The 14,198-nt window shown below is 32.6% G+C and overlaps 1 protein-coding gene across 8 annotated transcripts in view; it reads right to left on the bottom strand.

The window, feature by feature from the left end:
- The window catches only part of Nfat5 (nuclear factor of activated T cells 5), a 121,970-nt gene that overhangs the window by 41,184 nt on the left and 66,588 nt on the right, over positions 1-14,198 (bottom strand). For all 8 annotated transcript variants that reach the window (XM_063247575.1, XM_063247576.1, XM_063247578.1 and 5 more), the window contains 3 exons: positions 9,975-10,167; positions 7,064-7,254; positions 4,759-4,931 (listed from right to left, as the gene is read on the bottom strand). In XM_063247575.1, the coding sequence (XP_063103645.1) occupies positions 4,759-4,931; positions 7,064-7,254; positions 9,975-10,167 (557 nt within the window). The remainder of the gene's footprint in view (positions 1-4,758; positions 4,932-7,063; positions 7,255-9,974; positions 10,168-14,198) is intronic.

Raw genomic sequence — 14,198 nt, 5'->3', positions numbered from 1 at the left:
CAGTTAACCAATAGCACACACTTCATACAGAAGATTCCATACATAAAAGAACTAAAGTCAGGATTACTTAAGCATTAACTATCTTACTTTCGTTTTTAAACTAGTAAACTGACTCCTTCCTTGCCCACAGTCCTGGAGATTGAATTGAGAACCTTGCAAATGCTCTACCATGTAAGCTAACTCTTGAAAGTCATTACATAGTTTGAAAATTATAGCACACATACATAAAAAAAAAAAAAAACCCAGCAATATTTCTAGTATTTTTAGATGTTTTTCAGATAGCACTTTAAATATAAAGCTCAGAAGTTTTAATGAATATTTAGATACTAAAAAACTAAGCAAATATTTTGAGCTGTCAAATAAACTAATAAAGGCCTCTGATAATGTCTGTGAAAATTAAATCTGTAGATTTTTAGAATAAAAATCCTGTATCATATCAAGGAAGTACTAACCATATGTGAAATTTTGGGAAGGGGACAGTTTACTTAATGACATTATCCTCTTCTCAAAGTAATGAGACAGAAATAAGGGAAGCAGAAAATTGTTAAATGTGGACTTAGTAAGTATTATGATTTAAAATTATATATATAATAAATAAGAAAGCCATAATCAATTTTGTCATATTAAAATTACTGTAAGAGTATAATAATGAACAATGATATTCTTAATTTAACAAAATAATATAAACTTATACAACCAAAACCCAAAAACATATATGCCTCTATTTTCTGGACAATTCTGTGTTAAAAATATAAAAGGGAGTGATTTTTTATCCCCTTAAAAACAAAAAGACAAAAGAGCTAACAGCCATTGTTAATCCAACAATTCAAAGCAGAGTTTTTTTTTTTTTTTTTTAAACCAAAGCACAGCATGAATGCTGGCAGCAGGCCTTTTTGTATTAGATGGAATGACAAGAATCATTTTCCTTTAATGCCTATCACCTCATGGTCCCTTTTCCTTTTCCACTTTTTTTCTAACTCCTCAATATTTTTCTGTCTTCCATTCCAATTCCAAATTTTCTTATTAACTATTTCCTTTCCACCTCTCATTCTATTGCAACAATACAAACCTGTGCCCCCCCAAATCTAGTCTAACATTTAAGCAAAAACAAAAAACTTTTAAAAACTTAAAATCTTTCATTTTGTTGCCAATTAGATAACCAATCATTGCAGATCAATGACCAGTAATTACTGAAAAGCCATGAGCATAAAACAAAATTAATGTTTTTCCACACGTTTTTTTGGTAAACTCACAACCTCGTGCTTGCCAGGCAGGCACTTACGCCACTGAGCTAAATCCCCAGCCCACAATAATGCATTTTTTAAAAAATCAAATCAAATCATTAATCCATTAAAAGGAATATAGAACTAAGCGTGGTGGCTCATGACAGTAATCCCAGCATTTCAGAGGCTGATGCAGAAGGATCACACTGAGTTTGAGGCCAGGCTGGGCTAATGTGAGCTCAAGACCAGCCTGAACTATGTAGCAAGACCTTGTCTCAAAAAAAAAAAAAAAAAAAAAAAAAAAAAAAAAAGTAAATAAAGAAGCTTAGTCTCTTGCCAGATGGTTAAATCTAATTATTACAGAAATTATTCTAAGTATTTTAAGGTAGTTATCAAGTGCTTTAAGAAAAAATCATTTGATATGAAATTCTATGAAAACATATTTGCAAATAATTATTCTAGTTACTTTCTCTTCTAAAAAAAACATAAAGACCATCTTTGCAAACATTACCTTTTCTTTCTTCCCTGTTCCACTTCCTTGTCTCTCTTTTATGTTTATTTTTTAAATGTTTCACTGTCACACTGACTAAACAGATAACCAAGTATTGTTCCTCAGGTTCCCAGGCCACCTCCTGTACTGCAATCCCATCTTAATGAAGCACTCAAAAATCTTCTGATAACTTTTATTTTTACATATCATACAATGCCAGTTTTATTTTAAATAAAAATTTTATTGACTCAAAATCTGTGTACAAAAAAAATCTGTGTACATATTTACAGAGTACAATACAATAATCTGATACACATATACAATATGTAGTGATCAAATCAGAGTAACAAGACATTTCTATTTCCTCAATCATCTCTGTGTTGAAAATATTCAGACTGTTCTTTTCTACTTATTCTGAAATTCCTTTTCTTTAAAAGGTGTTGCCAATGTTTAATCCAGTTTCTCTAAGAGATGGTAAGATAAGTGCCAAATAGCAAATTAAAGGAATTAAAATACAAGTCCTACAACTCCATAATAAATGGCATCTACAAAAGAAAATAGGAAAAAACAACATATGTATTTAATAAAAGTCCCTAATGTAAAATGAAATATTTTCTAAAAAATTCATAAAAATCTAAATTACAGAATAGAAATCTCCAAGATCAAAGAAATAGTTCCCAAAATAATTTCTCAAATTTTTAACCATAGTTTCAACTACCCAAAAGCCATGGCTAGGATGAAGTGGATTGTGCAAAGATGGTTTCAATGTCCCAGTTTAAGTGACTGTGGTGGCAGTAAAATATAGTAGCTAACAGCAGAGGTTTTGTTTGAACCCATAAGATCTGCTATTCAGATCTTATGTAGTCTTTTTTTCTTTTTTGGTACTGGGTAATCGAACTCATGACCTTGTGCTTACCAAGCACGTGCTTGAATCGCCGAGCTAAATTCCCGGTCCAGATCTTATGTAGACTTAATTTCTTATGTAGTCTCAGTTTTATCATTTGTAGAATGGAACCCAGGTATGGTGAGAGTTAAATGATACAATGTTTATGTAGAGTACTTAAAATGTCAGGCAGGTAGCTAAAATTCAAACATGGTAGCTACTATTAGCCCTATGTACCTTCTACTGTATATTGCTACTTCCTATGGTTACCATATCTATTGCACAAACAGTTTTTCAAGGAGACAGATCATAAATGGACACATACTACCACTAATGCTGATAATTAGTGATGATAATTACAGGTAATAATTTTTAGGATATCATGTTTTCTATTTCTTTCACGTTTTCTACCATCTCTAGCTAGATATACTTTGTCAACAACTTAATGAAATATGAACGGAAGAAATGAGCAAATGAACTAATAAAAGAAGTAAGCAAACCAACCTGGCAACTATTTCCCAGTCTTTGCTAAAGCTTTTTTTTTTTTTTTTGGTACTGGGGATAGAACTCACGACCTTGCACTTGCCAGGCAGGCGCTTATATCACTGAACTAAATCCCTAAGCCCCCTGCTAAAGCATTATGACTGGAACCATCAAGCACCACCTGGCTCTGTTCTTCAAAGAACAGCTATGATCATGCTCAAAGTGTTAGATTATATTTCACTAGAATTCCAACTCCATCCTAATAATATTCAAGGAAAGCCATGTCATGAAATCATCAAATTCAGAAACTGGACACCTCAACTAGCAAAGTTTTACAACTCGATAAACCAAACATTGATTATTTGTTCTGTTCCTATCTGAACATGATAGAATGGCCATAGAATCTACAAACTTTGAAAACAGCTTATTTATAAGTATTACCTAGAAAGCAACATAAGGAAATACCAGTATAAAAGTAAAGTTTACATAATAATTAAAAATAGAGGGGCTGGGGGGTTAGCTCAGTGGTTAAGTGCCTGCTTGGCAAACATGAGATCGTGAGTTCAATCCCTGGTACAAAAAAGAGAGAGAGAGAGAGAGAGAGAGAGAGAGAGAGAGAGAGAGAGACAGAAATTCAACTGAATTCTTAGGAGATTAGAAAGATATTTCTAGTACTTCTTCGAATTAAGGTGTTTGCTAAACTGAGGTTTAAGAATTTCTGGTATGAATAAAAATATGGCTCACAAAGGATAGGTAATTTGACAAAACTAGAGAACAATTAAAATAACAAAGGATCTATAACTATCCAAGGGGTAGCATGGTTGTTAAGACCATTGCAACCTAATAGGAACCCTACACTAATTCTTTTGAAATCAAATATAAATTATAAATTATAAAAAAGCAATACCAGATAGAAAAATATAATGAAAGTTTTCTTAAATGATATAACAAGAAATTTTCCCCATTACTTGTAATATAGCATTCATTAGAGAGACACTACAATTATAGTGATACACATTTAACAATTGTATTTAAATATAAACCCACATGTTAGCTTCTTTCTATATCAAGGTTAAGTGATAAAAAACTTTATTTCCCACTTTCTAACACCACACTATAATACTGTAATTTATAATTAGAACCCCTGACCTATTATTTACAAAGTTCTGCTTGCTTTACTTTTATATTCTAACATAAAACAGTATCATGGCAATTTACTACAGTGCAAGTACTTAGAAAATGTTTTAGCTTTGCAATTTACTTTGGGAAACCTATTCAAATTTCTTTTAAAATCAGTGTGTGATGATAACACGAAACTACGAAATGCTACATACATTTTAAATTTTATTTTGATTACTTACCTTTAATTTAGCTCAGAAAATATATTTATCTATTTTTTCTTTTTTTTAATTTAAGAGACAGGATCTTGCTATGCTGTCCAAGCTGGCTGTAAACTCCTAGGCTCAAATGATCCTCCTGCCTCACTCAGCCTTTTACCTTGCTGGGACCATCGGTACATGCCATGGATTCCAGCTCCTGACTACAGCTTTTAACGTATTTCAAATAATGTAGAATCATAAGCTTGATTGGATGAAAATCTGTAAGTTAGAGATGTCTGAAAGATTAACAGGTAGTAAAAAGTCTCTATATATTTAATATCCACATATTTTCTTACTTACTACACAAAATTGGAGAAGAGGGTGTCTGCAAGGTCAATGTGGAGCCATCTTTCCTTGTGATGTTAACTCGAAAAACCAATCTGGCTCGAGTGCTTTTCTTCTTGGAACCAGCAATTCCTATTCTGGCTTCAACATCAGCATTCCTCAACTTTAATATTCCTACACAGTCCACCCTAACACAGAAAAAAAAATAACAATTAACATTTTGTTGTATAAATATTGCAACAGTTTCAATCAAATAAGTTTTTTTTAAAAATGTACTTATCAGTGCCGGGAATTTAGCTCAGTGGCTTAAGCGCCTGCCTTGCAAGCACATGATTGTGAGTTCAATCCCCAACACCAAAAAAAAAAAAAAAAAAAAAAAAAAAAAAAAAAGTACTTATCCATCAATTTTTTCAATGTATGGTGAGATCCTAAGGTTACAAACTCAAAAGTTCAGAACAGTAAATTCTAAACATTTGGGTTCTTAAACTGTCAACTTTCTATTTATAAAAATGGGGAAAATAGTAAGGAAATAAAATCACTATTTTAAAATCTGAGCATAAGTAATGGCTTGTAAAAGAATTTTTCAATAAATACAGTCTTAGAATAATATGACAAAACGCTCATCTGTTATATGAAAAGCAGGTTAAAAAAACTGAGTACATTATCTCAATTTTGTCCAAAGATGAATGGGAAGCTAAATATTAAAATAGTATTTATTTTAAAAAAAAAAGAACACTGGGGATTTAGCTCAGTGGCGTAAGCGCCTGCCTTGCACGCAGGCAGTCATGCGTTCGATCCCCGGTACCGATATAAAGGAAAAAAGACCAAAAAAAAAAAAAAAAAAAAAAAAAAAAAAACAACAAAAAAAGAACAAAGTAAAATAGTATATTGCCAGGTGTGGTGGTGCACACCTGTAATCCCAACATTTGGGAGGCTGAAGGAAGGAGGATCATTGCAAGTTACAGACCAGCCTGAACTACATAAATAAGCTCAAGGCCAGCCTGCAACTGCATAATAAGACCCTGTCTCAAAAAGACCAAAAAACAAAAAAGGATTTGTTTCTGGGAAGTGAAGTTTTGAAAGGTATTTTTTCCAAGGGTATGTTTTTAACTTATTACTCTGCTTCTAACTTGCTTAAAATGAAGTTTTTTGGGAGAGGTATTACTGAAGATCAACTTCTAACCTCTCATATATTAAAATACCTCCTTTAAAAATGAGGTGTAAGCCCAGCATGGTGGTGCACAGCTGTAATCCCAGCATTTGGGAGGCTGAGGCAGGAGGATCACCATGTGTTCAAGGATAGTATGGGCTACACAGTGATACCCTTTCTCAAAAAAATAAAAATAAAACTGAAGTATATACCCCATTTTTATTATCGGAAAGTCTTTTCTTCCTTCTTTACTATATATATTCACTTTTATAATTTTTAAGTTATAAATCAAAAAAAGTAAATCTTTAATATTTCCCAAAATTTCCCCTTTTTAACTAGCCTATTTGTCATTCTATTCAAAATTACTTGCAAAGGTAAACTGAAGACCAAATAATGTCATTAGCAGCTATCCATTAAAGTAGTTACAATCAGGTCTCCCCAATACCAGCATATTTGCTGCTACCATGGTTTAATTTTAGGATTAAGTGTCCTTTACTTAAGGAAAAAGCAAATTTTAAAAAGCAAATCACTAATGCTTCAAATAGTTCTAAATCAATAAAAGTATATTAAGACAAAAATATATGACCTCAACATTTAATTGTTTTGTTTTTTCAGAGGTCTTGCTATGTAGTGTACTTTGGCTTTGAACTCACTATGTAGCCCAGCATGGTCTCAAACTTGAGGCAATCCTCCTGCCTCAGCCTTCCGAGTGCTGGATGGGATTATAAGTATGTGCCACCACATCTGAACAGGATGTAATTTTTTTAAATACAGAAAAATAATAAAAACAGATGAATGTTCACTAGAATATGATTTTCACAAGTAGTTGAGAAAAGATAATTCATGGTCTCCATTAAATTAGTTTCAAAAGCAAATATTAACAAAACAGAATTGGAAACACAAATTGTTTTAAATTTTTATTTGCAATGTTAGCTATTAGAATCTTCAATAAGCCTCCATATTTTCAAAAGACCCAACACATAGTTAATTTTTCTTGTTGTTCATCACATTTCTTTGGCACGGGGCAAAAGAATTAAATTTAACACACTGCTACTCTGTATTTTTTCATTTGTAATATTTTAAACATTTTAATGAAATTTCAGAACTGAAATTTTTCCGGCTATAACAAAAATGTAACCTACAATGAAAAAATTCTTACTAAGTACTTACGCGAGTGTCATATTGTTGCTAGGATCAAGGCCAACTTCTATAACAGTGGTGCCTTCAATATCCACTTCTTTACAGGGAGTTGTATTTCGTCCAGTTACTCTACAGGCCTGATAAAATCCATGTGGTTTTACTCGACCAGAGTCATTGCCCACAAATACCTGTAGCACTACTGGTTCATTATGGCCTTCCAGCTGGAACCAGGTGCAGCAGAAACACTAGTTACCATTTCAAAGAAATTAACAATAAAAGTAAATATTTAAAACCAAACTCTGTATTTGTAACTGGATTAAAGAAATAAATCCTCATGAAAAATAGAGATACAGCATTTTTATAATAGAGAGCTAAGGTTTTTTGTTGTTGTTGTTTGTTTGTTTTTGTTTTTTAAGACAGGGTCTCACTATGCAGTTTGGACTGGCCTTGAACTCCCCTAGTCCAGGTTGGTCTTGTATTTGCAATGATCCTCCTGCCTCAGCCTCCTGAGTGCTGGGATTACAGGTGTGAGCCACCATGCCTGGCTCTCTTTCTTGGTTTTTTTTTTTTTTTTTGGTTTGAGACAGGGTCTTGGTTATGTAATGCAGGCTGGCCTTGAACTTGCTTATGTAGCCCTGGCTAACCTTGAACTCAGAGTGATCCTTTTCCTCAACCTCCTTGGGATTATAGGCATATGTGCCACAATGCCTGACAAAAAAAACCTGTAGCTTTAATTACGTATAATTTTAATTATATATAATTTTTTTGGAGACAGGGTCTCACTATGTAGTTCAGAATGGTTTCAAATCACTATGTATGCAGCCCAGGCTACATTGCAGCAATCTTCGTACCTTGGCCTTACAAGTACTAGGATTATAGGCTTCATACTCAGCCTCTGTGGTAGTATTTTAACGAAAACTTTAGATGTTGCATAATAAAATTCTCATTTAAAATTTATTGTATGAGCAAGTAAGAACAAGTATGTAATTCTTTACACAGCATGTAGGTTACTTAGGACTTAATATCATCATTGGTAGAAATATGTGTGATTGGCATTATCTTCATCATTAAATGGATTATAACTCTTTTAAAGCTCTGCTGTGTATAAACATACTTGAGGTATAGCTGTCTGAGTAACAGACAAGGATTACATAATACACCTATAACATCATCAAACATTAAGGTCTAATAAACTGCTATTTCAAACCAGAATCCATAGACTATTATAGGTATCCAACAAACCTTTCATAAATTATAATTGTAAATATTTAAAAGGAGTTGAGAACAAATGTTTCCAACTTTGATTCTTAGTATTTGTAGGTAAATATTGAAGCTGGTGATGCAGAATGCAGAAAATAACGAAGTTAACTTAGAGTATTCCTGAGTGCTTCAGCAAACTCCTATACCTTTTCTTTTCCAGGGCAGTGGCATCTCTGTGAAATGATTCTCATAATAATAAGCAAATGAGCAATAAACAAAGCACTCAGTCATCAACATCTAAACTAGTGCAGGGACACAGAAGAGTACTGAATGAATAAATAAACCTTTAAGGTTAGTAGATCCATTCTCTACCATGTAGGAAATTAATCTAAAATACCATATAGCTAAGAAAATACTTAGACAAAGCCTAACTTAAAGTCAAGGCAAACAAGTAGAAAATACTGACTAAACTATTAAAATGTTTGAGTACACAAATATTTACATAAGTTCCAAATTAAATTTCTCACTTTCCTGTTACTCGTTCTGGGCTTGAGTGGTGGGGGATGGGTTAGGGTAAGGATGATATCATATGTGTGACTATCAACCAAGATTATCAAAGGCCATGAGTGAGTTTCCAGATCAAAAGTTCAACCAGAATTTTATTCAAATATAAAAATGAAAAGCAGTCCATCTCTAATTTTAAAGTACTATTCATCAAATATTTACACAAATTGTATTTAAGAAGATTCTATCATGTAAGAAGCCCAAAATGTCTTCGTATATAGTATTTTCCAAGGATTAGGACCTGTTAAAACACCTTCCACACCATTCTTTTTCCTTTTATATTCAAAGAGAAATACTGTTTGTAATGGGATGTATCATGGGTTAAACTTAACTCCACTATTTTTTACTTTATTGTGAGTTCTGAAAAGATTTAAATAATACATCAACCAATTCTTTTGAGTTGAATAGTTCTGATTACTTTAGCTCTCTCAAAAATCTTATTTTCTAAGTCCTAAAAAATTTATACTCTATTTCTCTGTATTCACTTTAAAATTTCTTTTAAAAATAAATTTTGGAGCTGGACATGGTAACAGATGCCTATAATCCCATCACTCAAGAGGCTGAAGTAGAAGTATCACTCTGAGTTTGAGACCAGCCTGGGCTACATACTGAGTTCAAAACTACCTTAAACAAGTGAGATCCTGCCTGAAAAAAGCAAATAAAAGAAAGAGGTTCTGGGCATGGCACACATGGCTTCAACTCCAGCACTCAAAAGGATGAGACAGGAGAATCACTCTGAGTTTAAGGCCTGCCTGGGATAAGCAATAACTTCAAGGTGAGCCTGAATTACATAGTGAAACCATGTCTCAGAATAAAACAAAACTAACAAAACAAAACAACATAACAAAAGAAAACAAGTTAGTTTAGGATGACTCTAATTTTAGTATCAAGTATGGGGAAGATAATTCATAATATGCACATATTTTACTTTCTAGAACATAATTATATCTCTTTCATTTAAAATAAAACATAAATGGTATCAAAGTAATATTTGGTTTCTAGTCCAATTAGACTTTCATTCATATATATATACATATATGACAATATATGACAATTCAACCCTTCTGTTTTAAGTAGCTTTGGCTGAGATTAAAAACAAAATAATTAGTAAAATAGTAAAATAATTAGTAATTAGTAAAATTGGAGAGCTTTTCTACGCATTTTACTACATAAATACCTTTACTGTAGGAAAGCCTTGCTGGGTTCTATCTTTTACTGAGCCACGGCTGCCCTCAGTCAGGTACCGAGCTCGGTGCTGGGTCTCAGGCTGTACAACTATTTTTAGCTCCTTTCCTTCACTTTTAACAGGATACTGTCCACACAACATAGGGCTCTTCTTTACTCCTGTTCCTTTTTGGTTGTCTAATGTTCTGAGAAATCAAAGAATATGAAGAAAATATCAAAAACAACTTTCTACAAAAGTTAAGAAACAGAACACATAATACCATTAACAACGTGAGCTTACTGACAAAGTAAAACAAAAGCCTAAAGAAAGATGTATTTCATAAGCAAAATAACTTTAAAATTTTTAAACAAAATTTACTAGTGTAAAATCTAATGCATAAAGAAAGTTGGATAAGAGAAAGAATATATATAAGCAAAAGAGAATAAGACTAAGTGCAATAAAGTTTAATACTTCAGTCAAAATAAAATTTTAAATTATGTATCAGTCTTACATAAACATAAAAGGCTAACTAGTATGATTTTTTAGTCATACTTGCAAAACAAAAGAACCAAAATCCCAACACACTCAAGTCTTTAAAAAAAAGTCTAGGGATATGGCTCAGTGGTAGAGTTTTTACCTCGTATGTACCAGACTCCTGGGTTAATCCTCAGTACTACCCTACCCCAGAAAAGGCCTAAAATGAAGGTATTTAAAGTATCTTTTCTTGACTCTCTTTTTTCTTAAATTTCACTCTAATGTTTACCCTCATAGGTGGAGCCAAGATGTTATCACAATGAAGAAGGAAGGGAAGAAAGGCAGTACCCCTTAACAGAAATGAGGACCAGGTCGAACCTCTTGACTAGAAGGGCAGAAGCATGGAGGAAAGAAGAAATGGAACTGACACAGAAATGGAGTAAGACTGACTAGTTGAAAGGAAAACTTCTGAGGGCAAGGGCTATATTAATCATCTTCATATTGCCTGAAGATTGCACACTTCATATAAGAGGTGCTAAGATTTGTTAATCTGCATGTAGGCAGAAAAAAAGGACAAAGGAAAGCAGAAAAAAAAAATGAAGTTTCTATTATATAATGTTAAGAGTAGAATGCATCCTAACTACACAAGGAATGCCATTCATTTAAGTGTCACATAATTAAATCAAAGATAACCTAGGTAAGTAATTAAAAGACCTTGGAAAAATAAATTCTGCAAAAAAACTTATCAAAATGAAAAAGGAACAATGGGCTTAATAAAATAAACACTATTCTTCATTATCTGGGTATAGATACAAACATTTGGTCTGAAGAGTGTATAATTCCATATAAATGAAATTCTATTATTGCTTTATACCTGTCAACATCACAGCAAAAATTTCACTTATGGAAACAATGTACAAACATTTTTCATGCATACATATACAAGGAGTAGAAAATAATGTAACAGAATAATAGCTGTGTTGAGTAACAAGATCACAGATTATTTTGCTGTATCTTTCAAACATCTGTAATTCCTATTTATAAAATTTGTAACAAAAAATTTAATTTATAAAGTCAGTAAAATCTGTATTGAATGTCAACTGGCCAAATAGAGTTTTTATATTCACTTACGCTAACCAAGCTAATATTTTAATCAGGGTAAATATATAAAAGTGAGTTTATTATTCCTATAAAACAAAGTATTTGATTTGGAATAAAGACTGTTGAGTTGACAAAATATGTATGTTAAGACTTAAGAATAGTACATGGAATTGAATAATTTCTTAAGGGACATTTTTAAAGTACATAAAACTATATTACCTAAGTTTAAATATAAAAATGGAAAACATACATATCTAGACATGTGAAACAGTGAAACCATCAATTAGTTCTTGGAAAAGTTGTCCCTAAATTGCAAATACTTTAAGTATGCTGAAGGGGGAAATAATGACCCTTCTTTGAGATCTTGCTACTTTTTTTTTCTTTTTTCTTTTTCTTTTGTTTGTACCCAGTGCTGCGTACTGGGGATTAAGCTCAGGGCCTTGAGCATGCTAGGCAAGTAAGTGCTCTACCAATGAGCTACACCCAAAGCCGGGATTTTACATCTAAATGACAACTAAAAAGGAAAATTCACAATTGTGGCATATTATATTCAAAAGTCTTTCAATGGTATTCTAATTCTTTGGTCCTAGATAATCCTTCTGACTAAGTCACAAAAATAATTTTTACTACAACACACCTAAAACAGATTCCATGTGACATCTTATCTCCTAGAAAAAATCTAGAAGAGACATGAGCTACTAATTTTCTGGACACTTAGTTGAAAGAAATAAGAATGCTATAACTAGTGATATTTAAATACTAACTTTCTTTTTATTTGCTTATTTTCTTTGGTACCAGATCCTACTCACGATCTCGTGCTTGCCAGGCAGGCAACTGTGCCATTGAGCTAAATCCCTGGCCCTAAACCATCTTTTTAAACAGACTTTTACACACAATAAACTCTGAAATTTTAGAGTTAGAAACACGGGTATCTGCATCAACAGGTTATCAAGACTCTGTGGTATTTTAAAGACTCATAAACTGCTGAATGCAACATTTTCAAAAGCGTATTTTCTAAACACTGAGCATTATGTAACTCACAAATTATGATACACAAGCTACCACAGATCTAAGGCTATGTAACTTAACACTTAAAACATGTAAACATTTCATGTTTCTACCATCTTTCTCACTGTTGAAGAAGATAGGCTATTAGCATGAGATGCTCTGAAAAACTGTTCAAGCCTGTTTTTCTATGTATTTTACATACGGTTTCATTCTTTCAATATAGATCTTACAAATTCAAATTTTAAACTTCTTCAGCATTTCCATAAACTAGTGTCAAATAATTTTCCATTACCTAAGAAGCTGGACATTTCTTCTGCTGCTTGATGGAGTTTCTGCTCCATGAATTATTTCATGAGAGATTTTGTCTTGACCAATGTCATTATACTTTCCCTGGGTAACCTCAAATCATTTCTAAGATATATCTATCATACAAAAGCAGAAGCAGAAAAGATGTAGGTCAAGATATCTCTTTAATTAGCAACTGCAAACCACTGTATTAACTATCCCTAAGCCAAAATTTTATCTGTTTTTAATCTGAATCTTTGAAATCTATTTTAGTACAAATATGAAAATCTCTTCCACTGGAATTTCATGAAGACTTTCTCCACTGAAGGTCAAATAACATATATATGTTTTTTTAATGACATTCAAAAACTTTTAGATCTGTGCTAGTAGTCACATTTACTTAAGTGACATAATGCTTCAGATCTTTGATCTTTATGTAGCAGCCCTACAAATACTATGGTCTGGAATTTCTGCCTCTGTTGAATGACATTTTAGCAAAGATATTCCTGGGTTCCTTTTTTTTTCTGCCACCCCCTCCCCCATTTTTCGAGACAGGGCCTCACTACGTAGTTCAGGTTGGTCTTGAACTCACTATGTAGCTCATATTGACCTTAAACTTAAGGGTATATTCTCCTTCTTCAGTCTCCCAAGTATGGGGATTACACACATGTACCACTACACTGGGCTTACTTCTTTGTTTTCTTTTAAGAAATTTCCTAATTGAGACTTTCTAAAACTGAGAAGCATTTAAACATGGATTTTTAATTACTAATATAACTCTATAAAGGAGTTATTAAAGTATAAAAGAAAGTAGTATTATCAGCTGGGTATGGTAGGGCATGCCTGTAATCCTAGCACTTGGGATGCTGTGGCAGAAGGATCACCTCGAGTTCGAGGCCAGCCTGAGCTACAGTGAGACTCTGCCTCAAAAAAAAAAAAAAAAAAAAAAAAAAAAAAAGAAAGAAAGAAAGAAAGAAAAGAAAGTAGTATAGACTATTTCCTCCTTGATTGACAGATATTACTTTGAAAATGAGTGAATATTTAAGGACAAGTTCAATATATATTAAGAATATTATCTGTAATATTAAATCAGATTTTTAGTTAGTAAAATCAATGATTTCATCAATTAGTAAACCAATCTAAAGCTTCTGAACTGCTTTTTGTGATAACCTAAAATTGTAAGGGATACTGGATCAAAAGATCATACCTTGCTTCCCAAGAGTAATTCTGAAAATCCTGTAAGTTAAATTTTATTACTATACCGAATACACAGAAGGAAAAAAATCTTACGTAAAAAACCTAGCAATAGCAGTTGGGTGTACTGGTGCACACCTGTAATCCTAGAGCTTGGGAGGCTGAGGCAGGAGG

This window comes from Cavia porcellus, unplaced genomic scaffold, assembly GCF_034190915.1.
Source record: "Cavia porcellus strain 051 isolate PalLab524CR breed Dunkin Hartley unplaced genomic scaffold, mCavPor4.1 scaffold_4, whole genome shotgun sequence".
Taxonomy (NCBI): domain Eukaryota; kingdom Metazoa; phylum Chordata; class Mammalia; order Rodentia; family Caviidae; genus Cavia; species Cavia porcellus.
The sequence above is the reverse complement of the archived record's forward strand: the minus strand, read 5'-3'. Positions and strand labels throughout refer to the sequence as shown.